A 24,483-nucleotide genomic window follows, 5' to 3' on the forward strand; every position below is an offset into this window, starting at 1 on the left:
GGGGGGCCGCCCCCGGCGTCGGGCCGACCGCCGAGAAAGCCGCTCTCGGGGCCGGGCCCATGGTGGCCTCGGGCCAGACGGTGCGTCCAGGACCACCCCCTCCTCCGTGCCGCGGCCCCGCGCCAGCTGCCGGTCCGCCTCTGACTCCACCTCCGCAGCCGCCTCCGCCTCTGACTCCACCTCCGCAGCCGCCTCCGCCTCTGACTCCACCTCCGCAGCCGCCTCCGACTCCGTCCCAGGAGCCGTCGCCTGCCGACCTGCAGCCACTGCCTCCCGGCCGGTCGGCTGCAGCACCGCCAGCGCTGCCGCGGCAAACCTCAGGCGTGGAGCCGGGGTGGGCCGCTCCGGGGGTCCCGCCACCTCGGGAGCCGTCGCTTGGCGGCCCGCAGCTTCTGCCTCCCGGCCTCTCAGCTGCGGCGCCGCCAGCCCCTCCCGCGCTGCTGCAGGCGACCCTCCGGCGTGGCGCAGGGGTGGGTCGCTCCGTGGCCACGAGCGCTTCCAGCCTCACCAGTTGCTGCTCGCCCTGGTCACAGAGCAGGTCGGCCAGGTCCGCCATGGCATGGGCGAGCGCCTCCAGGGCCCGCTCCGTGCCTCCCTTCTCCATCCCGTCGGGCCCCACGTTGGGCGCCAGTGTAACACGGCGAGTGCTACGGGGCCCGACCAACAGGACAGAGGACACAGGTTTCAGTGCAAGAACTCTTTTATTTCACCCAACCAACACACGTGCTTCAGCTCCTTCACAGCAGACCAGACCCTTTCTGCTGTGCAGCCATGCCTTATCAAGGCTGGCAGGGTGGAGAGGTTGATTGGGGCCACCTGTGCCCCAATCAACCTGAGTGGCTGCAGCTCCTCCACCCTGCCACAGTATTAAAAAAAGCTTAGAAACAGCAGCACATTAAGCCGGGAATACACTGTGCGATATTTTGAATCGTATGAGACTGCCCCATCTCACACTGCACGACTAGATCGCGGAGTTCAAAAGTTCAGAACCCACGATTTATGTTCTCACACTGTACGAGCCAATGCTCGGATGCGACCCGTCTGCTCACACTATACGTTCATAATCCTCCCGTCGGACCTCTCTGTACTGGAACTCGAGGCTGGTTCTGGGGCAGGGGTGGGCTGTTCCCACCCAAACGTGCGTCCTGGCTGCCTACCTGATCAAAGGTTATGGGGATCCTTTAGTTTTTTATAATTTAAATTTTTTATATATATATATTAAAACAATCCCAAAATATCTGTACCGTTTCTGATTGGGTGGGCACTGCGCATCATTTTTAGACACAACAAAGAACGCAAACCGCAAAAGTTGTGTCTCGGCGGAGGGACCGGCGTCCCAGCAAAGTGAGAAGAGAAAAAAGAGGTTTTCCCAACAACAGACAGCGCACACACTGAAGGCTGATTTATGGTTCCGCGTTACACCAACGCAGAGCCTACGGTGCAGGGTACGCCGTAAGGCTGATTTATGGTTCCGCGTTACACCAACGCAGAGCCTACGGCGCAGGGTACGCCGTAAGGCTGATTTATGGTTCCGCGTTACACCAACGCAGAGCCTACGGCGCAGGGTACGCGGCGACCCGCACCTTACGTGGAAATGCGGTATTTTTTTGCTATTAAAACATGATTTGTAATGTGAATTTGCAACACTTAGGGGTAAATCCACAAAGAACAGATTGCGCCCGCAAATAGCGCTGTGAAATGCGCTGCATTAGCGCCCGCAATTTGCCCCGCTTTAAGGTCCTATTCACAAAAGATTTTGCTCTAATGATATACCGGAGTAAACACGCCCATAAAGTTTTGCGGCTGAGTGCAATTTGCCCTTGTCTGTGAGCGGAGCTGTTTCAGGTGTTCTCCATATTTCTGCACACACATTGGTCCACAATGAAAACTGCAGAAATAAAAAATAAAGCGAGTGAAAATAAAACGCCGTGAGGCGCAAGGGCGCAATTTCCACTGGGAACAGGGGGGACATGCCCCCCCACTTTTCAAACTCATGTTTTAGTCCCCCCCCAGCTTTTTTACAGTTTAAGAACTAACGGTAGGCTCAGCCTGTATTACAAATCATCAGGACACGGCGAAGAGCCCCGCTCCCCCTCCTCCCTCCTCCATCCGTGCTGCTCAAGGATGATTTATGGTTCCGCGTTAAATCGACGCAGAGCACTGTACGGGCTGGCGCACCGTACAGTGCGCGTCGCCGCGTACCCTACGGCGTAGGCTCTGCGTCGATTTAACGCGGACCATTATTTAAGCATAATTAGGCTTAACTAGTGTGTGCGTATGTGACAGACGCGCACGGGACGATTGTGAAATACGGAATAAACGGTTTTATATGAATTCTAATTCCCAATTACGTAACAATTCCGTATTTCAAGGGACGGGTGGCAGCCCACCCGTCCAGCAGCTGCATCTGCAGCAGCAGCTGAGAGTCCTGACTGACGCTGAGCTTCACAGGGACACGATCAGCTCTATTTTATTATAAGTCTAATATATGTTGTGATATGTGATGACATTATTAAGCTGTTAAACACACACATTCTAGATTTATATGTTTATATGGTGGAATTGTTTGTAATAAAGCAGCCCCTTACTGTACATGGATGAATCCTGAGCTCCTGTTATTTTTATATTTAAATCCGAGATAAGTCCACAACCCCACTTGATCTGACTGTGTACAGTCATGTCTGACTATAGATTTCACCCTTAATATCATTCAGTATCACACAGGCTTGAATGACATTGAGAGAGAGAGAAACAGAGAGACGGGGAATGAGGAGTTTGCGCGCAGTTTAATACACGCTTCTGAAAGACGGTATTTGCTCCACTATTTTTGCGTGTGGCAAATAGCCCTGGCCTTTATGAATTAGGCGCTTTTTGCAATGAGGCTTATTTGCATAGAAAGGGGGCAATTTTGCGCCTAATGTATGAATATTACCTAATTTGCATGCATGCAAATGGCACAGGCGCAGACTGCCACTATTTGCTTGGCAGCGCAGTTTGTGGAGCAATTCCCCCTTTGCGGGTGCTTTGTGAATTAGACGCTCTCTTTTTGTCTCATTTGCACCGGTTTAGCGGCCGCAAAAGCCGCGCAATCCTTTTGTGGATTTGGCCCTTAAACTACAAATAATAGTTTTTGACGTGACATCAGAGATTGCGCATGATCTCTGCAAAAGGATGAGGCAAATCGGGTCGCAGCACTGCTTCAACTGTGCGGTACCTCACGAGAATTTCAAACATGCTGGATTTTCTTGCGACCTCACGATTTGTGATCGGGAGCTCGTCGTGAGGTGTTAATCTCTCGTCGTTACCCCACGTACACTGCACGAGGCACGAGCAACGATTGGGTAGAAATCGGGCCCGATCAAAAAAAAGTCGCACGACTGGAAAATCGGCTCAAAACGAGCTGATAATCGCACAGTGTATGCCCGGCTTTAGACAAAACCTCTGAAGCTATGCAAGGAAGATGTGGTTAAACACTTCAGGAAGGTAAAGACAGTTTAGCAGATGCTAGAACAGTTTGTACTTACCATTTCAGAAGAATGTACTACAACTAGTGAACATATTCGTTCAGTACATTAATATAAAAGAAAATGTTCATTGGCTGGCAGTGACGAATAATACATCACCTTCCTTCATTTGGACTGTGTAAAAGAGAACATTTTTCTTCTCGTTATTATTAATACAGGGTTCTTGATCTCTGAGTTTCGGTGGTTTTTTGTAACTTACAAAACAAAGAGAGGAAGTCAAAGATACTGTGTGAACAAACCAGATAATTCAATGATGAGTGATTCTTGTAACATGATGTATATTTACTTCTATAAAATCAGCAATAAACACTAACATTGCTCAGCAATAGTTCAAGTAAGCATACAAGGAAATGACTGACTGCATGCTTGGTGGAAGAACTGTCTATCAACGTGCATGAATGTCAACTATCAAACACACTGTGCTGAGGGGAGACAAGTTGATCACTTTGATTCATTGTTTATTAAATGACTGTATGCTAAAAACTTTTGGTTTGATGAAGAGTCTGAGAAGATGTAAAACCTTTCTAGTAAACGTATTCGTCAACAGGAAGCCATGAACACTCAAAACAATTAGGGCAGGCGTTGAGCCAAGTCCCTTCTCTGCAAAAAAGGTAGAGTAGATTTTATCAAGTTATCTCAGTTTAACCCCCGTTTAAAAAGTCACATATTTCCATTTATGCTTCAGTGCTTGAATATAAAAACAGAATTTGCTTATATTTACACAAGGGAACACTATCCAGAGAAATTGGTGTCATTTATGGGCCAAAGTTCTATTAAAATGTTCTGAAGCGTAAAGGAGAACTGTTTTTTTCGGAAACTATTTTTATCTGTGCACTGCAGATTACAGACTGGAGACACCACAGCTTGTTATCAGTGCTTAGTTCAAAAGCCTGCATCTCTGATGGTAAGGGGTTGCATTGGTGGCTGTAGCATGGAAAACTTTCACATCAGCAAAGGCACCATCGCTTTGAAAAGTACGTGGAGGTTTTAGAGAAACATTTGCTCCCATCCAGAGTGCTGAACTAGGGGTCCGCCTGCAGTCCAGAACTTTCACATTTGGTGAATTGTGAAATGAAAAATCAGGCAAAGAAGCCCCAAGACAACTGAGCAGCTAGAATCCTGCATCTGTTAAAAATAGGACAATAGTCATCTCATAAAACTCCAGCAACTACTTTCCTCACTTTGAGGTTTTTACAGAGCTGTTAAAAGACAAGGGGATGTTATACGATGGTAATCATGTTCCAACTTTTTTGAGATGTGTTGCTGGCATCAAATTCAAAATGACCTAATATTTTCCATGAAATTGGAAAATGTCTTAGTTTCAACATCCAAAATGCCATTTCTGTGGTATTGGGAATAAAACATGTTTATGAGAATTGTAAATCTTTGAATTATGTTTTTTACATTTTGAATATCATTCCAACCTTTCTGGACTGGGTTGTACTGTACTTTGTAGAGAACAAGACTTTACTTGGAGAGTCTCAAACCTTCACTCTAAGCACTTTTCCAGCCACGTTTCCTCAGCTTTAATCTATTACATATAAATTCTTTGTCTGCGGTGTATTGATCTATATTTTGGTTTCGGTTGTATTTAAGTCTGTCTTCTTCTGCATGTTGTTGGTGATGCTTGAAATATTTTGCACCTTTTAGATTATTATCAAAAGCCATTTCCCCCAATCAACGTGTCTTATGAAGTGTCAGTTTGTGTGACTTACGAAAAGCGTGGGAAAACCTTTTCTTCCTTTCAAGCACTTTGCTTGAGCCCATTTATTGGATACACAAAAAATGTAAAACATGAACAAATGTTTATTCAACTACATAGAAACTGAGAAAAGCTTTATTTTAAAACAGTGGCTTAAATTTGAAGGTTGAGAAGTAAAAAAAAAAAAAAGCTGGCGCCTTCTGACAGATGCTTTCAGTGCTATTTAAGCAGTTGCGTGTTGTCTCTGCTCTCGGTGGGGTCTTCTGTAGGTGAAATGCAGCTCAGTCAGATTGAGATGAGGCCAGTCAGATATTCTCGTTAATAGTCTTGAAGAACTTTGGAAATCTATCGAATTATGATATCCTGCACGATAATGAGATATTGTTGAATGAGTTTTATTGTGTTTCTGCGAACACAGAAACACTCCTGTGCATGTGCACAGCTGCAATCAACTTTTCCTTTTTCTTTTTTTTTAATTCATTGCTTATCAGTTTTCATCTTACAATGTTGCGTCTGAGGTTTGGTCATGATGTCTTGAATGTTGAAAAAGAACACCTCGAACATTGACGAGACCTACATCCTGCAGTGCAATCTTGGCTTTGAACACATGATTGTTTCAATATGCAACCTCAGCATTTTTAACAATATGATAAAGGCCTTATCTCACACAAACCACACATGTGAACAATACAGCTGTGCTTTTATATAGAAACCCTTCTTGAATGTGAGTGTGAGCAAAAGAATCTGCTGAATAGGAAAACTAACTGTGGAGAATCTTACATTGTGGATCAAAACTACTAAACTACAATTCCCATTTTTCTACATGTCTTTTCCAGCAAAAGATCCCAGCTCAGAGCTAAGATTAGAGGAGTGGAAGGTAAAAAAGCCAGGATGCATCAGTTAGAGTTTCAGAAGCTAAAGTGAACTGGAGGACTTTCAACGAAACATGTTATTGCCAAGTGGGCAATACGGTACTTTTTTTTGCTCCAAAACGAATCACAACTTTGACCTGTTGGAACATCGGTCCATACATAGAGTATACATCAGTTAACCTGTATATGTGAGCAGCCAGGGGGCTTAACAGGCTCCAACTGGCTCCTCCCACATTTCTGATCTCATTTCATGATCAACCTGTGTGTGTGTCATTTCAAACTTTTATTGGCGCATGCAACTTAAGATGACACTATCTGGATAAAAGATAAAATAAAATAAATAAGTAATGACAATGGAAAACATTCACCATGGCATGCTTCTATAAGCATTTATTTCTGTTCAGACTTATTGGTTTTTCCTCCAAGAACATGAAACGATGACGGGAGAGTCAAACTGCTGCATCAAGTCTTCTACAGCGAATCTTAAACATTCTCAGTGAGCTTAACATGGCAACCCTCTGGACAATTCAAGTGGGAGAATTGTGTCTTGCTCCCTGAACAAGGTTTTTTGCTATTTGAACCCACCAAATACTGATCTTGTTGTCTCGGTATATGAACTTGCCATAAAGGGTTGGTAGCTGAAATCTTTTGGCCATATAAGACTAATGAACCTGGACCTGAGATACTGGAGCAACCCCAGACCACAACACTACCCTGACAAGGCTTGCTTTGTAGACATGAATGTTGTAGAAGTGCTTCTTAGAAATATTAGGTTATTGATTTTAAATGAGTCATACTGATCATTGGTTTTGTTTAGGCTACTAAGCTGCACGTAAAGCAGTACATCGTAATCGGTACATCGTAAGCAGTACATCGTAAGCAGTACATCGTAAGCGGTACATCGTAAGCAGTACATCGTAAGCAGTACATCGTAAGCGGTACATCGTAAGCGGTACATCGTTAGCGGTACATCGTAAGCGGTACATCGTTAGCGGTACATCGTTAGCAGTACATCGTTAGCAGTACATCGTTAGCAGTACATCGTAAGCGGTACATCGTAAGAGGTACATTGTTAGCGGTACATCATAAGCGGTACATCGTTAGCAGTACATCGTAAGCGGTACATCGTAAGAGGTACATTGTTAGCGGTACATCATAAGCGGTACATCATAAGCGGTACATTGTAAGCGATACAGTACATCGTTAGCGGTACATCATAAGCGGTACATCATAAGCGGTACATCATAAGCGGTACATCATAAGCGGTACATCATAAGCGGTACAGTACATCGTTAGCGGTACATCGTAAGTGGTACATCGTAAGTGGTACATCGTAAGCGGTACAGTACATCGTTAGCGGTACATCATAAGCGGTACATCATAAGCGGTACATCATAAGCGGTACATCGTAAGCGGTACATTGTAAGCGGTACATCGTAAGCGGTACATCGTAAGCGGTACATCGTAAGCGGTACATCGTAAGCGGTACAGTACATCTTTAGCGGTACATCGTTAGCGGTATATTGTAAGCGGTACATCGTAAGCGGTACATCGTAAGCGGTACATCGTAAGCGGTACAGTACATCGTTAGCGGTACATCGTTAGCGGTACATTGTAAGCGGTACATTGTAAGCGGTACATCGTAAGCGGTACAGTACATCGTTAGCGGTACATCGTTAGCGGTACATTGTAAGCGGTACATTGTAAGCGGTACATCGTAAGCGGTACAGTACATCGTTAGCGGTACATCGTTAGCGGTACATTGTAAGCGGTACATTGTAAGCGGTACATTGTAAGCGGTACATCGTAAGCGGCACATCGTAAGCGGTACATTGTAAGCGGTACATCGTAAGCGGTACAGTACATCGTTAGCGGTATATCGTTAGCGGTACATCGTAAGCGGTACATCGTTAGCGGTACATCATTAGCGGTACATCATAAGCGGTACATCATAAGCGGTACATCGTTAGCGGTACATTGTTAGCGGTACATCGTAAGCGGTACATCGTAAGCGGTACATCGTAAGCGGTACATCGTAAGCGGTACATCGTAAGCGGTACATCGTTAGCGGTACATCGTTAGCGGTACATCATAAGCGGTACATCATAAGCGGTACATCGTTAGCGGTACATCGTTAGCGGTACATCGTTAGCGGTACATCGTTAGCGGTACATCGTTAGCGGTACATCGTAAGCGGTACATCGTAAGCGGTACATTGAGTTCTCTGAGCATGTGTTGTTCAACATGATTCACATGCATGACAGGCCACGCCCCTCCTCAGTGCCTTCTTTTAACTACACACAGGTTCATCCCAAGTGTCATCCAAAAGCAATCAAGCTCTATTGACTCCCATGGTAAAATTTCTAACTTTAGCTGGTAGCCACAACTAACTGTGATGTGACCCATCGTATTCTGTGACCTGGGCAGTGCTGTTATCTCTGTTTAGCTCATATTGCCCTCAAAGAAATGCATGTTGTGTAAATGACACAAAATTGTAGTTTTCTTGGACTACAGAGGATGAGTCCAAGGCACAATTTGGTTTAATTAAAAAAAAGAACCTTGAAAGTTGTTCAAATAAATCATTCAAAGATACAGTACATTTACATAATGGATGGATGGATGCTTATATTTCCTGATGGCCAGTTTTTGACAGCTGTCATAAATGATGACCTCTGTTACATAAGGGAGAGTGAATAAAACTCCAAACACTCAATTTAATGTAAATTCCCTGGTCTTTTAGTGTCGTGGCGCGACGCTAAAACAACATGGGAAGAAAATATTAAATTATGGATTTGTTTTTGTTTTTTCACTTTTGCCTTAAAGCAGTGCTTCTCAATCCTGGTCCTTGTGGGCCCCTGTCCTGCATGTTTTAGATGTTTCCCTGCACCAACACACCTGATTGTAATTAAAGGGTACACAGGTACTTTTATCACGGTGTGCTGAAGCAGGGTAGCATCTAAAACATGCAGGACAGGGGCCCATGAGGACCAGGATTGAGAAACACTGCCTTAAAGGGTCTGTGTTTACATCTTCTAAGGACTGCTACTGCAACTCAACCAGTTTTTATTTTGCTGACAACCAGTGTTTATAATTTGTATTTCATTGCTTTTTGTGTGATGTGAGACTGAAAAAGTGGAAAACACATCAAGCCTGGGTTACGTTTCAACATCGACCATGTTTCACTAATGACAATGCAATAGAATGTAACTCATTACGTTTAACACAATAAACATGAGGTGATATGAAGGATGAAGAGCAAATTGGATGTCATTATTCAGGAATCATGATTCAAAACTAAGTGTGTAAGTGGGAACAGGGCTGCTTTAGCTGAAACTGACAATGAAAGGTACAGTATATAGCACCTTCAAGAACATTGCCACCACAGGGAAAAAAATAAAAGTCACTGAAAATATGAATATGAAATAAACTTTATTTGTATAGCACCTTTCACAAAGAGGCTCTCAAAGTGGTTCACAAGATTAAAAACACAGGGTAGCAAGTAAAAGAGACCATAAAAAAATCTGCTTCACAAATAAAAATGGAAACCATGAAAGTATGAAGACAACAACAGACAAATACAATCTAAGATCATCAATTTACAAATCTTTACTTAAAGCTTGCCTAATACAGGCGTATTTTAAGATATTGTTTTTTTCTTTTTTAAATATTCACAGTGGCTGAGTGTAAACTGTCCTCCAGGGGGAGTCAGTTAACCAGCACTCAACACATGACGTCCCTTTGGTTGTTCACCGATAACAAACATCAACAGAAATAATGACCTACTACACTGTACTGTACGAACATGTTCTATGTGTTTCGCATGAGATATATTTCTAAAATAAACATTAGGTTACAAAAGGGAATATTTGAATAAGTAAACACTTAAAAGACATGTCAAAATGTCAACATATGATTTTCTTTTCTCTTCCTTTAGTGATTAAGACTAAAAAGTACTAAGTTAACACCTTCTCGGATACCACAGACTAATAATGCAAGTGTTCATAACATTTACACAAAGTCATGTAAATGACTTGGCAGGAATATCAAGACTTGGATGTAGATGACTCTTCGGTCTCTGAAGTTCAAAAGAGGTGACATATTATTAAAAAGCAGAGGAGGCCTATTCAATTAGTTTTCTTATAATAAACTAAAATGAGAAATTTTACTAACACAAAATTCTCTAAGTGTATTTAAAGCATAATGTTTTGCTTTTAGCGTGGATAGTTTGCCTAAATTAAGTCTTATTTTAATGCATGAGACAAAAACACCACATGATGGTGCTAAAGATTACAAGATATTACCCTGAAAGTTCAGAAATTATTTTCCAAATATATTTGCCCCGCAGTGCTCCTAAAATCCCGTTATGAGAGAAAACCTGAAGAAATCCACAGAACGGGAAGTGCTTCATGGAGACCTGTAAATGTGGTGATGAAGTACATTATTCTGGTTTTAGTTATTGTCCTTGAAAAATGTTCCCCATTCAACCACAGCCCGGTTTCCGTCATGGTTCTTGTGTGTAAGATAACTTTACACAGCGATTGCAGAGCAGTTGCCTCACCAGCATGTGTCCCTGACAGTGTGCAGTTAACTCCCGGTGATGGGAGGAAATAAATTAATAAATGATAAGCATAGAGCAAATTACATTCTTCCATAGGATGAAATGTTAGGCAGCTCAATAGTGTGAAATATTTGAAATGTCAGACTGCAGAATGGTGATTGAATATGTTACAGAGTAAGATAACACATGAATTCATGGTTTTATCATCAAATCACAGTGTACAAATTTACCAGATTAGTCATAATACCTGCTCTTGGGAGCCACCTCTGTGTTCAGTAAACATAACCTGAACCAACTTTACATACAAAGTAGTTTTTGTAGCCCAAAATATATATTTAGTGTTCATGCTACTCTAGTTTTCTAGTACTCTACTCTCGAGTTAACTTTACCAAGAAAAGATGCTTTCTGAAATACTGTGTAGTTCCCAATTAGTCCCCAAGATGCAAACACCTTCCCTACCTTTAAGAGTAGAGTTAAAAATGTGCTATATGACAAAGGTCATGGTTCTGGTGCCGGGATCCAGCCATTTACTCATTCTGCTGTGGTCATAGACTGCAGGGGACCTCCCATGATGCAGTGGGTTGATTTCTCACTTTGTCCTCATAATTCTTCTTGTATGTACAGTACATTATATGACATCATTATAACTGTAATTAATATGGTTCCCTTTTTTTGCCCCAGGAATCCCTGGACTAATCCCTCTGTGTTTGTTTGATTCTCCTTCCGGCCGTCCCAGACCCCCAGCCAGCTGGAGCAGAAGGCCGTCCTCCCTGAATCCGGTTATACTGGAGGTTTCCACCTGGTATTCAGGATATTTCCTCTCAACAGTCACTTTTTGTTCGCTCAGTTGGGTGCCTCAGCTAAGCTGTTTCATTCTATCTTATTCTTTTTTAGGCAGAATATGAGTTTTGATACTGGATTTTGTTCACATGAAGTGGGTCATAGTTCCATGGATTGGGATATAATTGGTCAGAAGTAAATTGCTTAATTGGACACACTTATTTATTTTTCATGCTAAATATGTAAGAATTTCAATAGCAAGACATCAGATGTTAAGAAAAATATGTTTTATTTTGGAAAAGCTTTCTTCAAGCACAATCTACCCAAATATTGCGTCTTGAAAAAAGCAAACAAACAAAAAAAAACTGCCTGGGCCATGAAAAGCGCACAATGTGTAACTTTATGAAGTTAAACTAATCACATTACTGGTTAATGACAAGCTCTACATTTTTGCAATGCATATTCAAATAGAGAAATTAGAATGCTTGAAGATTTGATCTTGTTTAGTTCGTAGCCTAGCAGTAGCTCTATTCATCATGGATCATGATGTTGTCGATCCAGTCTCTGTTCTCAGGTATGTTGGTATATTTATAGACGTAACTATGACTTGATGTTCTACTTGCAGATACCACTCCATACACCCTTCCATCTTCACAGACTAACGGGCCACCAGAGTCTCCCTGAAAGCACATATGACACACAAAGTTAAAAAATTACGTGAACATTGTTGACTAAAACCTGGTTTTCCATGTTGCATTTTTTTAAATGAACCTACCGGACCGGGTCCATGCATTCCCTTGGAGCAGTAGTCGCTTTCATCTCCACAGAGTTTGTTGTCAGCCAGCGTTACGTTGACTTCCATGAGCGTGTCAGACAAGCGTGCATTAGCCCTGTCGGTTTGTCCCCATCCACAGACCACACATGATTTTGGCACGAGGCCATCGGTCTTGTTTGCCATGGGGACAAGTTGGACATTGTTGCTGAGCTTTGCACTGGAGGCCAACTTCAGGCAGAAAGATAAGGAGAGATAAAAGACACTTTTATAGAATTAACATCACTATGTGCAGTATTTTGTTTATAATTATGAGCATCCTTAACTGGATGCTATTGATTTAAATGCTTGAATCAATGCAACTGGACTTCTGTTTTTCTTTTTGTGAAAGAAGCAAAAGTTAAAAGGCAAATGTGCAGTTGCTTCGATTCAGTCAGAGTAATTCTGAGTGTACACCAGCATTTTTGCTATTAAAAATGTTACTTTTTAAACTGCATATGTGCATTTTACCTTCAGTAGCATAATGTCATTTTTGAACCCAGCTGCGTGGTATCTCTTGTGTGGAAATGCTTTAGTCACAGTCAGAATCTGTACTTCATTATCATAAGACGTTGTGACTTTGTGAACTCCTAGATAAATCTTGACAGACTTCCAGGACCTGAAAACAAAGAAATAAAAAAATAATAAAAGCACACAATAATTGATTAATGAATGCATTGATAAATAAACAAAGACCGGAATATAATGTTAGAAGAAAAGTATTGAATAAATAAAATTGGTATTTCAGCATTTATGTCACAATCCCTGACTACATCAGGTGACATTTTCAGTCTTAATGAATGTGACAGGTAGATATTAGGTTTATTAAACTGACTTTCCATGGCAGTGGGCGGCAGTCATCACAAAATCTTCACTCACGAGGAATCCCCCGCAGTGTTTGTCCAGATTGCCATGTCTTTTTATCTCCAAAAGGGCCATGTATGGTCTGCTATGTGGCACGACCACATGGCCTCCAATGATCTTTCCTGCACGAACTATGGGAGAGTTTTAAACAAAAATGCTGACATCAACACTAAGAAGAGCATTTAAAACACTTCAAAACAAAAAATAAGTAAATAAATGTGTCATAAATCATGAAATATTATTGAGATTACACTAATAAGAAGTTAAAAGCGATGTTAAATTGTAAACTTTAAATGAAACTTCATCATATAGTCTTAAGGTCTTGAAAGGAACTCACCTTGGCCATGAAGAGTCAGCATGAGCATCAGCACTGACAGGTTACGGAGGATGAACATGGTGAGATCACAGACCACCTGACCTACTGAGGAGCAGAGACACACATGTGAAAACTTTATGCTTCAGCGCCTCCTTATATCAGAGAGGGAGATGAGGAGGGGTTTCTGAAGTTTGCTTATGCAAATTATGTGGCTTTAATCACCTTCACAAGGAGGAAATATGTATCATGCTTCACGCCTGGTTAAAGTTTGACTGCTAAAATGTAACTAATTTATTTAAAATCCCATATTTATATCTATATTGTTGTTAATAGGTCACTCAATCTGGTCAGAAACAGTATTATTCTACTCTCTTTTAATCAAATGGCTGAGCTTTTATTGGATGTTTTTCCACTTTTTTTTATTTTTTGCTGAATTGTGACGAAGGCTCAGTGTTTCAGCTTTTATTTTTGTAGGGATCCCCATTATCTTGTTGTATAGATTGCATCTCGATATCCTAGTTTTTTTTCTTTCTACTCATTTTATTTTTAATCGAATGCCCTTCCTGACATGATATGCATTTACCTATGATTCCACTGCTACGTTGTTTACACCCAGCTCTATCTATCCACTAAACCCACTTCCTTGCTTCTACTTCCCTCTCTGATTATGTACAGGAAATCAGATCTTCTCCCTCAACTTCCTAAAACTCAACAGTGATAAAAATGAATTTCTACTCATTAGCACCATATCTAGCCAAAAGTCAAAAATAAGTAATTCCTCTCTTTCCCTTGAAAACTCCCCAGTTTACCCCTCTCCCAGTGTAAATACTCTGGGTGTCATCCTTGATAATGAGCTGTCATTTAAACCTCATATCAATAATGTCACCCACGCCCGCCGGTAGGGGGGGACAAACGGGTCTGTTGTCCCGGGTCGGACAACAGACCCGGTAGGGTAGGGGGGGGGGGCCAGAACTGAAAAAAAAAAAAAAAACGTTTACCAACCTTGTAACTTAACCTAACTTGCTAGCTCTAATGTTAACGTCCATTAGCTTGTATAAAAATCTGTAGAGCAGAGGGAGAAGGAGAGGAAGAGGGAGAAGGAGAGATCCGGGTCGCAGGGGGGCCCATCTTAGATTATTTTGTCCGGGGCCCCAGCAAGACTGTCAGCTGGCCTGATGTCACCCATTCAGCATATTTCCATACATGCATCATCTCCCATCTCCGTTTATCCCTTTCACCTTAAGGAACTACTGTTCTGGTTCACGTCCTGGTCATGTCCCATCTTGACTATCGTAAATCTCTTCTGTTTGGTACCTGTCAAGTTCCATAAACTGTCAAGTTCCATAAACTGTCAAGTTCCATAAACTGTCAAGTTCCATAAACTGCAACTGGTTCTAAATTCAACCACCGCCATTACCAAATGCAGAATCTATGAGGCTATATTTGTGTCATAAATCTGCTCACACACTCAATAGTTTAAGACTTTTGTTTGTTTTGCTTTGGAAATATGATAGAAAAAAGAGGATTCACACATCGCTCACATGCTGTGCCTGGCTAATATAGGAACTCCGTTTACAATGTTTTACAACCCCAGTTCCAAATGGGTTTATATCGCTAACAATGCAAACAGGATGTAATGATTTGCAAAATCCCTTAAAACCATATTTTATTTAAAATGGAACATGACCAAAATGTAAAATGTTGAAAATGAGACATTTTTCTATTTCATGAGAAATATTAGCTTGTTTTGAATTTAAAGACGAAGTTGGAACAGGGACAACAAAAGGCTGGAAAAGTAACTGACACAAATAAAAAAAACTGTAGGAGCATTTGACATTAAATAGGCAACAAGTAAATAAGATGACTGAGTTTAAAGGAGCCGTCTGTAAGAAATGTCCAAAACTGGTACTGCAGTCACTTTCAAAATATTGTTGAGCGGCGTGTACCCTCCCCCTCCTCCCCCCGACCAGAGGTTGCCAGGTAGGCTGCAGAATGCAGCAGGAACGTAGGCTGCCATGGCTGCCATAATTAGAGCCGAGCTGGCAACCCGGATGCCGAAACAATACTGACTTGGTGATTGGGAGATAGGTGGAGGGTGGAGCTTCAGAAACAATACTGACTTGGTGATTGGGAGATAGGTGGAGGGTGGAGCTTCAGAAACAATACTGACTTGGTGATTGGGAGATAGGTGGAGGGTGGAGCTTCAGAAACAATACTGACTTGGTGATTGGGAGATAGGTGGAGGGTGGAGCTTCAGAAACAATACTGACTTGGTGATTGGGAGATAGGTGGAGGGTGGAGCTTCAGGCCAAAACAAAAAATGACAACATAAACATCAGTTGAGGGCTGCAACTCCTCTTTTTAAACTGGAATATCCTGGCTTGAGTGCTGTTGTCAGTGACATAAGTATTTGAAATGAACATGATTTTTAAATGTCTGTTGACATATCGGGGTCATTTTATGATTCGTTTTATTATTGCTCTTACATACAGCTCCTTTAAAATAAGCATTTCAGAGCATTAAAATCCCTCAGATATAAAGATGGTCAGAGGTTCACCAGTGACAAACTGCACCAAATAATTGTGTAAGAATTTCAGGAAAATTTTCCTCAATGTAAAACTACGAAGACTTTGAAGATCCATCATTCGTATAATAATAGCCAAAAATTCAGAAAATCAGCAGGACTCCCTGTGCACAGGGACAAGGCTGAAGGTCAAAACTGGATGTGTGTGATATTGTGGCCCACAAGCACGACTACATTAAAAAACATACAAGTGGAAGTCACAGCATGAAATCCTGTAGTCTGCTTTGGGTCATTTAAAATGGACCAATACAAATTGGAAAACTGTGGTCAGATCGATCAAAACTGGAAGTTCTGTTTGCAAATCATGGACACCGTCTCCTGGGGACTACTGAGAAGAGGGACAACCTAGCTTGTAATCAGCGCTCCATTCAAAAGGCTGCATCTTTGATGGTATGGGGTTGCATTGGTACCTATGGCCTAGGCAGCTTATACATCTGGAAAAGTAACATCAATGCTGAAAAACACAGAGAGGATTTAGAGCAACATATGATCCCATCCAGACAGCGTCTCTTCAGGGTAGGCCTTGCATATTTCAGCAAGATGATGCCAAAGCACACATTGCATCAATCACAAAGCCATGGCTTTGCAGGAGAAGAGTCCAGTTGCTGAACTAGTCTGTCTGCAAACCAGGCCTTTCTCCAATAAAAAAAACACTTGGTGCATCATGAAATGAAAATCTGGCAACAAAAACCCAGGACTGCTGCGTAGCTAGAATCCTGCATCAGATAAAAATGTGACAACAATCCCCTCATAAAACTTTTCACTTTCCATATGTTTACAAGCAGTTGTTAAAAGAAAACAGGATGCTAAACAATGATAATCATGATCACGATCAGACTTTTTTTACATGTGTTGCTGCCATAAAACTTCAAATTAGCTAATATATTTCATGAAATGGCAAAATGTCTTAGTTTGAATGTTTGATACTGTATGTTGCTTCATGAGATTTGCAAATCTGGCTTTTTTTTATATAGATTATTTGAATTGGGGTTGCTCTGTAGAGAACAAGATTACGATCTGACGGTCAGTTTTTGGAAACAACTAGATGTGTTTATATACTGCATGTGCTGCTAGTTTGTTATGAATCTACTACAACTGAGGGCACTCGGTGCAGTACCTTTTTCTTTTTGTAATTTATTAACAGTAACGCATTGTTGTGTCTGCATGAAGTACCTTCATTCTAATAGCTTTTTCTTCTTTAGGTCTATGCCTTTTGCGTGTTGCTCGTATCATGCTTGATATATTTTTAAACCTTTAATCCTTCCTAAAATTCACAAGAAGTAAAGATTACCATCAAAAGCCATTTCCCTCACCCAACATAGTGTGAAATGTCAGATAACATCACGTACCAAAATCTTCAGTGGAAAAAACCCTTTTTTGCCCTTTGAGGTCTTTGCTTTAGTACATTAATTTATTAAAAATTAATGGATAGATTAGAATTGTAAAAAGTGAGGAAAAGTTTAAACAACTACATCGAAACTGGAGAACAGCTTTTTTAAGACATCGTGTCTGACGTTTTGAGGTTAAAAAAACAAAAAAAAAGCTGGCGCCTTCTCACGGATGCTTTCAGTGCTGCCAGTTTTATCAGTTGGGTGTTGCATTACATGTTTCTCTGCTCTCAGTGGGGTCTTCTATAGGTTTAATGCAGCAGGCCAGTAAGATATTCTGGTTAATTTCTTGAAATACTTTGGAAATCTATTAAATTATGAAAATCCTGCATGATAATGAGATATCGTTGAATGCATTTTATCATATTTTTTACAGTTCTGAGGACACAGAAACATTCCTGTACACAGCTGCAATCATCCCACAGCTTCAATCAGCAGCAAAATAATCAATAACTAAGTATTATTGTTTTTTTTTTATTCATAATGTCCATGTTTCATCATTTTATTACAACTTTTCAGAAGTCTAATGTTACTTTGATGAAGTCAAATACTTTAACTAATAGCGTATCAGTTGTTCACATCTTATAATGATTCATCTGGGGTTGGGTCATGATCTTATGGATGTTGACAAAAAAACATATTAGCTCTACATCCTGCAGAGCAATCTTGACTTCCTTTGAACTCATAAAAGTTCCATGATGCAACTTCAGCAGATTTGGCAATATGATAAAGGCCTTTTCTCATACAAACTAATAATGACCTGAATAATGCAGCTGCACATGCATATAGGAACAGGTTTAGAATGTGAGTGTGAGGGAAAGAATCTGTAGACCAGAAAAACTGTGTGCAATTTACATCGTGGATCATGTCTGCATTAAGACTATGAATCCCATTTTTATGACTTACTTTCCTGCAAAAGATCCCGAGCTGTGAGCTAAGATTGGTAGAAGCTAAAACAAGGATGCATCGATTAGACTTTAGAGTGAGAAGGTAAAGAGGAATGTGGGACATCAAAGTGCAGTCAAAACGCATCAAAGATTTTCAGGAAGACATTTGATTGTCTGGATGGACAATACAAAGCTTATTTCAACCAGATAGCCCCTAATCCAACCATTTAGTTCATACATTCATCCATCCAAACAAGAATACATTAGCCTGTATATCGGCGCCTTAACAAGGCAAGGCGAGTTTATTTGTACGGCACTTTTCATGTACAAGACAATTCAAAGTGCTTTACATAAAAACATTTGAACCTGAATTGATTTTAAAAGAGTTTAAAAGCAGAATAAAATAATTGAGGAGAGACCGAAATAAGTAAAAAAAGAAAAACACAGATGAAATGCAAGAAACAATAATGCAGGAGTAAACTAGAAAAAGCTTTCAACCTCGATTTAAAGCAGCTGAGAGTTTCAGCCTTGATGCATTCTGGGAGTTTGTTCCACAGGTGAGGAGCATACAAGCTATAAGCTGCCTCATAATGTTTGGTTCTAAAAAAAAGTAGGCCTGACTCTGAAAACCCGAGGGTTCTGGTTTGTTCAAAATGGACCGAGCTCCAACTGGCTCCTCCCAAATTTCTAATCTCATTACCTAACCAACCTGTGGGTGAAACACTGCATGTGTGGCAATGTTCTTACTTTCAATGCTCTTATTTCTGTTAATTTTTTTTTTTTTACTGAAGTTTTGCTAAACATTTAAGTGATTTTCAACTAGGCTTATTAAATAGGGCAATGCTAAATATGTTCCCTGACTAGGAATAAGCAGTTCTACATAATGGATGGATGAAATGGAGGAATTTTGTGTGGTTATCAGAGATAAGATCACCACAGATTACAAAAATAGCAGAGAGAATCTTTCAGTGAAAGACTGACTGGCCTCACTCTGACATATAGAACAGATTCTGTTGTTTAACAATTCAAAATGTGTTCATTAAAAAGCCAGTGACGAGGACATAAAACATGAAGAGAAGGAAATCTCATGCTGCAGGCATGCCGCAGAGTTGTGTGTAGATTTTCTAGTATTAGTGGTTTAATATGCTGAATCACACTCTCTCAGCTGAAACAGATACTGAACGGTATTTGCTGTTGATTCTCAACTGGTGGGCTTGGACCCTAAAGTGAGCTGCAGGCTTGTTTTCAGTGGGTTGTGGGACTTGGCCTCAGGTAAAGGTAAAGCTCTCAGGTGGAGATTTATATTTTTGAGTCTCTTTTGAACTAATTCTCCATTGTTGCACTTATTATTTTGTGTGTTTTGCAGGAAAAGATCAGCTGAGTCTGATAAAAATGTCTGTTTCTAGTATAGTCTGAGTCTAGTAGGCTAAATTGCTTGCTGTATGTTCAGTTAGTGGGCACTCAGCTAAAACGATATATTCTTGAGTCTTTTTCAAACTACTTCTCAATTGTTACACTTTTTTTGTTTGTGCGTGAAAGCACGGTTTATTCTGTACAACCTGAAGTTTAAACTGCACCATCAATAAAGTGCTAACTCACTGATGCTCAGTGTTTAGCACTGTTACCAAGCCATACACAGATTCTCTGCATTAACATGTTGAATATCAAATTGTCCATGCTCAACATCACAGCCGTGAACCTTTTCCCTCCATTATCTATTGGGGGGGAAGCTGTAAAAAGTCCCGGTATGCACCCTACACCGGAAAAAAGTGCCAGGACATGAGGAGGGGAATCTACAAGTGTTGGTGCTGCATACCGGTGCATACCAGCCGACTTCAAGCACTGGTTGTCAATTATCTTTAAAAAAAGAAACAGATACCTACAGAGGTGCTGTTGAAATGTTTTACAAGTTTAACTAATTTTTGAGGCAGCATGTATATAATGTCATTATTTATTCCTTATTATGGCTCCCATCCAGACAGTGTCTCTTTCAGGGAAGGCCTTGCATATTTGCATATTTGCATTGCTAAATAACATACTGCATCCGTCACAAGAGCATGGCTTTGCAGGAGAAGAGTCTGGCTTCTGAACTGACCTGCCTGCAGTCCAAACTTTTCACCAATAGAAAACATTTGACCTATTTTGAAATAAAAAAAATACAGCAATGAAGGCCCAGGACTGCTGAGCAGCTACTGTAGAATCCTACATCGAACAAGAATGGGACAATATTCCTCTCCTTAATCTCTGTAAAGGATCTCTCTTACCAGATGTTTACAGGCAGTTAATAAAAGAACAGAGGTAAACATCACTATGTTCCAACTTTTTTTTTATGTGTTACCACCATCAAATTTAAAATTAGTTAATATTTTACATGAAACAACAAAATGTCTTAGAATCAACATCTGGCATCAGACATCAAGACATCGGAATCACAACTTTTTTTGGCCTTTTGGTTGTAGTTATCCTGTACTTGATCAAAATGCAAATTTACATATATTCATGACACATAACAATTGTCAGGGTGTGGATGAGTAAAAAAAAAAAAAAAACTAGGTTCATTAAACAAAATCCGCTGCAATGCGAGAAAAACCAAGAAACAAAACCGAGAACACAAAACCTGAAAAAAAAAACAGAACTAACTAGGATGATGAACATGAGGAGTAGAACAGTACGGATCCACAGGGAGCAAGGGAAAAGTCAAGGTATGCACAGAGGGCTTGAGGAGACACAGGACCAAACAATCAGGGCAGATGGGAACAAGCAAAGTCAAGACAAAACTTAAACACAAAGACATGGGGTTTCAAAATAAAACTGGAACCTAAAAATACAAAAACTGTGACAAAAACCCCAAACTGTGATTTAAACCTAAAACAGGGACGAGAATGTCTATACATGACAACATTGGTGACATTTCAAAAGGTGCATCTTGTCTTTACAAGAAACCAAAAGCCTTGCAGCTTCTGCTGGAATGTTTTATGAACAACAGTGGGACAACCGCCTTTTGAGGCAACAGGTACGTATGGTGATTATATATTCCTTCATTTGACATCCTCCATTTGATATGGTCAAAAACATTTGTGTTTAAGATGTGAACGACTATGTGAGTTTTGTGTGTCTGAGTGCGTAAACTGATCTTGCATCTATCACTGGGTGTATGAAATGGAAAGTACGTAGATTAATATCATAAACCATTTCCTGAGTTAAGAAATGGTTTATGATATTCAGATATGAAGTGTCTGAACTCAATATAATAAAAAACAAGTTTATTTCAACAGAAACATTTAGAATCAAGTGATACTGAAGTGAACTGGGCTGCTGCCTCACTTAATAATTTATCGATAAAAAAACTTCTTGTAACCATGCACAGATATTTAATTTAAAAAAACATATCATTTTTATGTACTGTTGTATATTTTATTCTAAAAGTCCAAGGCATTTTACCGTACTCAAACATGTTAAACTATTGTGTTTACAAGTCAGTTGAGTTCTTTGCTGCATTCTCACACAACCATCACAAGAAGGCAGTGTTGTCATTTCTGTTGAGCTGATGAAAAGAAAAGACTACACACTTACTGAGAAAGCTTTAGTTTATTTCTTGCATTAACACGATACATGACGAATAGAAAATGTGAAATACACCTTCTAAGATCAACAGGAGCATATTTTTTTTAAAAAAGCATTGAGCCTGTGAACCATGACTGTCTTAAAGTGGAGCTTTGAGAAATGTGGTTTAAATTGCATATTTGCTTAAAAGACCCTTTTGTTAGAAATCAAAAAAAAATTACCTGTTGTGTTCTTTACCTTCTGTAATATTCAAATAAATTGAAAGGTTTCTTGCGTAAAATTTAAAACATTCAACTATAAAGTAATCTGACTCTATTTTTACATTGTTTTCCCCAACTAATGAAATGTAGATTTTGTTTGTAAAATATGACATAGTTAAACTACACTACTTTTAACTCGGAGATAGCTTTATATCATTAGTAAAGTGTATCAGAGATTGACTGATATATAAAAACTAAAATCCCATGTTCTTATTGAATTGGTCAGCTGTTCAAAGCCTTAACCTTTCTGAGAGCCTTTAGTTGTTGAAGTGATCCACCTTCTGTAATCAGGGATCTTAGCAAACCTATAGAGTGGTGGAGCATCTGAGCTGGAATTGAACATGGATGACACGACCCCGTATGCCTTCACACCATCACAGACCAATGGACCTCCAGAGTCTCCCTAAAACGAAATACACAGCATATAATGATCACTTCATTAGTGAAACCGTTATCTTTATGGAAGAGTTTGCTTTTCCATATCAAGCTTTTTAAAAAGTACATACCTCACGTGGTCCAGTCTTTCCTTCAGAACAGTAAGAGTTTTGCTTTGCACAGCGAACGTTGTCAATCAGTGTTACATTGACTTCCCTGAGGATGGTCGACATTTGCTTAGTGCCGTCATGAAGTCCCCAGCCGGAGACTACACACGATTTTGGCAGAGATCCATCGTCGTGGTCTGCAAGTTCAATGGGCTTCACGTTTTTGTCGAACTGGGCCTTGGAACTCAGCTTTAAGAATCAATCAGAAATAAAAAAAATATGAATACAAGTGTGATACTTTGGCTTCATCAGTACACATTCTACTACTAATGTAACACTGTAAAAAAAAAAAAAAAAACAACTGAAAAGCCTTTGTTGTTTCTGTTCATGGGTGTTCTTACCTTAAGGAGCATTACATCATTCACATATTGAGTTTTATTAAAGTCATTACGTGGAAATGCCTGCTCCACAGTTATAGTCTGTACACCCTTGTCATCATATACGTAATGAAGTCCAAGTTTAACAACATAAGTCCTGTAACGATACAAGAACAAATAATGTTAAATTCTGCTGCATCACACCAGGTTGTATCATCAGGGCGGGAATTGCAGGCATCATATCTGTCCATAGATTAACAAGCAGCATGTTAAACTGACTTGGCTTGGCAGTGGGCTGCAGTCATCACGAAATCCTCATTCAGTAGAAATCCACCACAGTATTTTTTATCCCCGTTTGACATGTACATCTCCACAAGGACCATGTATGGCCTGCTATGTGGCGCTGCTTCATGACCTCCAATGATTAGGCCTGCATCACCTGGAGAAAAGAAAAATAACATTTAAGTAAAAAGGCATCACTAATATTGTCAATTGGTCAATTGCTTGACTCGTTATATTGTCTTATAACACATAAAGAAGTAGAACTTAAGAAAACCTGACTGAGTAATTTCTACTGATCAGTTTAATTCTGTCAAACTGTAAGCCTGTGCATTATCATGAAAGAAAATCTGAACTTGGGAAGAAAGAAAGCAAGATGCATTTTTTTTCCATTTGCTACTTTTCTTTCTTCTTCTTCTTCTTCTTCTTCTTCTTCTTCTTCTTCTTCTTCTTCTTCTTCTTCTTCTTCTTCTTCTTCTTCTTCTTCTTCTTCTTCTTCTTCTTCTTCTTCTTCTTCTTCTTCTTCTTCTTCTTCTTCTTCTTCTTCTTCTTCTTCTTCTTCTTCTTCTTCTTCTTCTTCTTCTTCTTCTTCTTCTTCTTCTTCTTCTTCTTCTTCTTCTTCTTCTTCTTCTTCTTCTTCTTCAGATTCTAAGAATGAGAGAATAACTCACCATAATCATGAAGTGTGAGCACCATGATCACTAGTGCCAGTTTGCAGGGGGTCAACATGGTGGGATCACCGTCAAGCTGAGCTGCAGTACTGAACAGAAATAACACACATGGCTGATCGTTTTTAAGTGATTGGTGCTTCCGTCTGTTAGCGTGAAACGGAAGTGGAGTTTGAAGATGATTCAGATGATGTGGCTTCGAAGCACATTCAGAGAGAGCATTTTCAGTATGTCACAGTCAAAGCCAGATAGTAAAAACTGACTTTCTTTTGACCACAATGACTCCTTTATACAACAATGCATCTAGTTATTATTTTTATTATTATTATTGTTATTATTATATTATTATTGTTGTTGTTGTTATTAAAAATAACAATAATAGTAATGTTATATATATTAGTAATGCAATAATAGTAATGCAGCCTTTTTTGTTTTTCCTTTTTTTTAAATAAACATACTAATTTGGGAGAGTTTTCATCACTGCATTTTGCTCATTTCTGAAATCTTGGGTGAATAATATTCTGTGAGTAATGCATTTGCCTGCACAGGATTTGCAACATAAATGCC

General features: G+C 40.1%; 2 protein-coding genes across 2 annotated transcripts; both read right to left on the bottom strand.

Annotated features, from left to right (window-relative positions):
- Nucleotides 1-11,764: 11,764 nt before the first annotated feature.
- On the bottom strand, nt 11,765-13,538 carry LOC133457723 (granzyme B-like). The gene is made up of 5 exons (XM_061737036.1): nt 13,449-13,538; nt 13,083-13,242; nt 12,719-12,866; nt 12,212-12,439; nt 11,765-12,116 (listed from the first exon to the last, which is right to left on the bottom strand). Exons 1-5 carry the CDS (start codon nt 13,504-13,506, stop codon nt 11,964-11,966), a joined length of 747 nt encoding a protein of 248 aa, XP_061593020.1. The 5' UTR covers nt 13,507-13,538; the 3' UTR covers nt 11,765-11,963.
- Nucleotides 13,539-21,871: 8,333 nt separating this feature from the next.
- On the bottom strand, nt 21,872-24,002 carry LOC133457724 (granzyme B(G,H)-like). Its single transcript, XM_061737037.1, has 5 exons — nt 23,920-24,002; nt 23,249-23,408; nt 22,994-23,126; nt 22,617-22,841; nt 21,872-22,513 (listed from the first exon to the last, which is right to left on the bottom strand). Exons 1-5 carry the CDS (start codon nt 23,975-23,977, stop codon nt 22,349-22,351), a joined length of 741 nt encoding a protein of 246 aa, XP_061593021.1. The 5' UTR covers nt 23,978-24,002; the 3' UTR covers nt 21,872-22,348.
- Nucleotides 24,003-24,483: the final 481 nt, after the last annotated feature.

This window comes from Cololabis saira, chromosome 13 (assembly GCF_033807715.1).
Source record: "Cololabis saira isolate AMF1-May2022 chromosome 13, fColSai1.1, whole genome shotgun sequence".
Taxonomy (NCBI): domain Eukaryota; kingdom Metazoa; phylum Chordata; class Actinopteri; order Beloniformes; family Belonidae; genus Cololabis; species Cololabis saira.

Bases quoted from the DNA above. Each gene is read 5' to 3' on its own strand.
- LOC133457723 (XM_061737036.1), bottom strand. From the start codon at position 13,506: ATGTTCATCCTCCGTAACCTGTCAGTGCTGATGCTCATGCTGACTCTT. The intron at 12,867-13,082 runs GTCAGTTTAATA...CTTTGTTTTCAG, and splicing joins GCCGCCCACTGCCATGGAAA to GTCCTGGAAGTCTGTCAAGA. The intron at 12,117-12,211 runs GTAGGTTCATTT...ATGTGCTTTCAG, and splicing joins GAATGCATGGACCCGGTCCG to GGAGACTCTGGTGGCCCGTT.
- LOC133457724 (XM_061737037.1), bottom strand. From the start codon at position 23,977: ATGTTGACCCCCTGCAAACTGGCACTAGTGATCATGGTGCTCACACTT. The intron at 22,842-22,993 runs GTAAGAACACCC...TGATTCTTAAAG, and splicing joins ATGATGTAATGCTCCTTAAG to CTGAGTTCCAAGGCCCAGTT. The intron at 22,514-22,616 runs GTATGTACTTTT...ATTTCGTTTTAG, and splicing joins GAAAGACTGGACCACGTGAG to GGAGACTCTGGAGGTCCATT.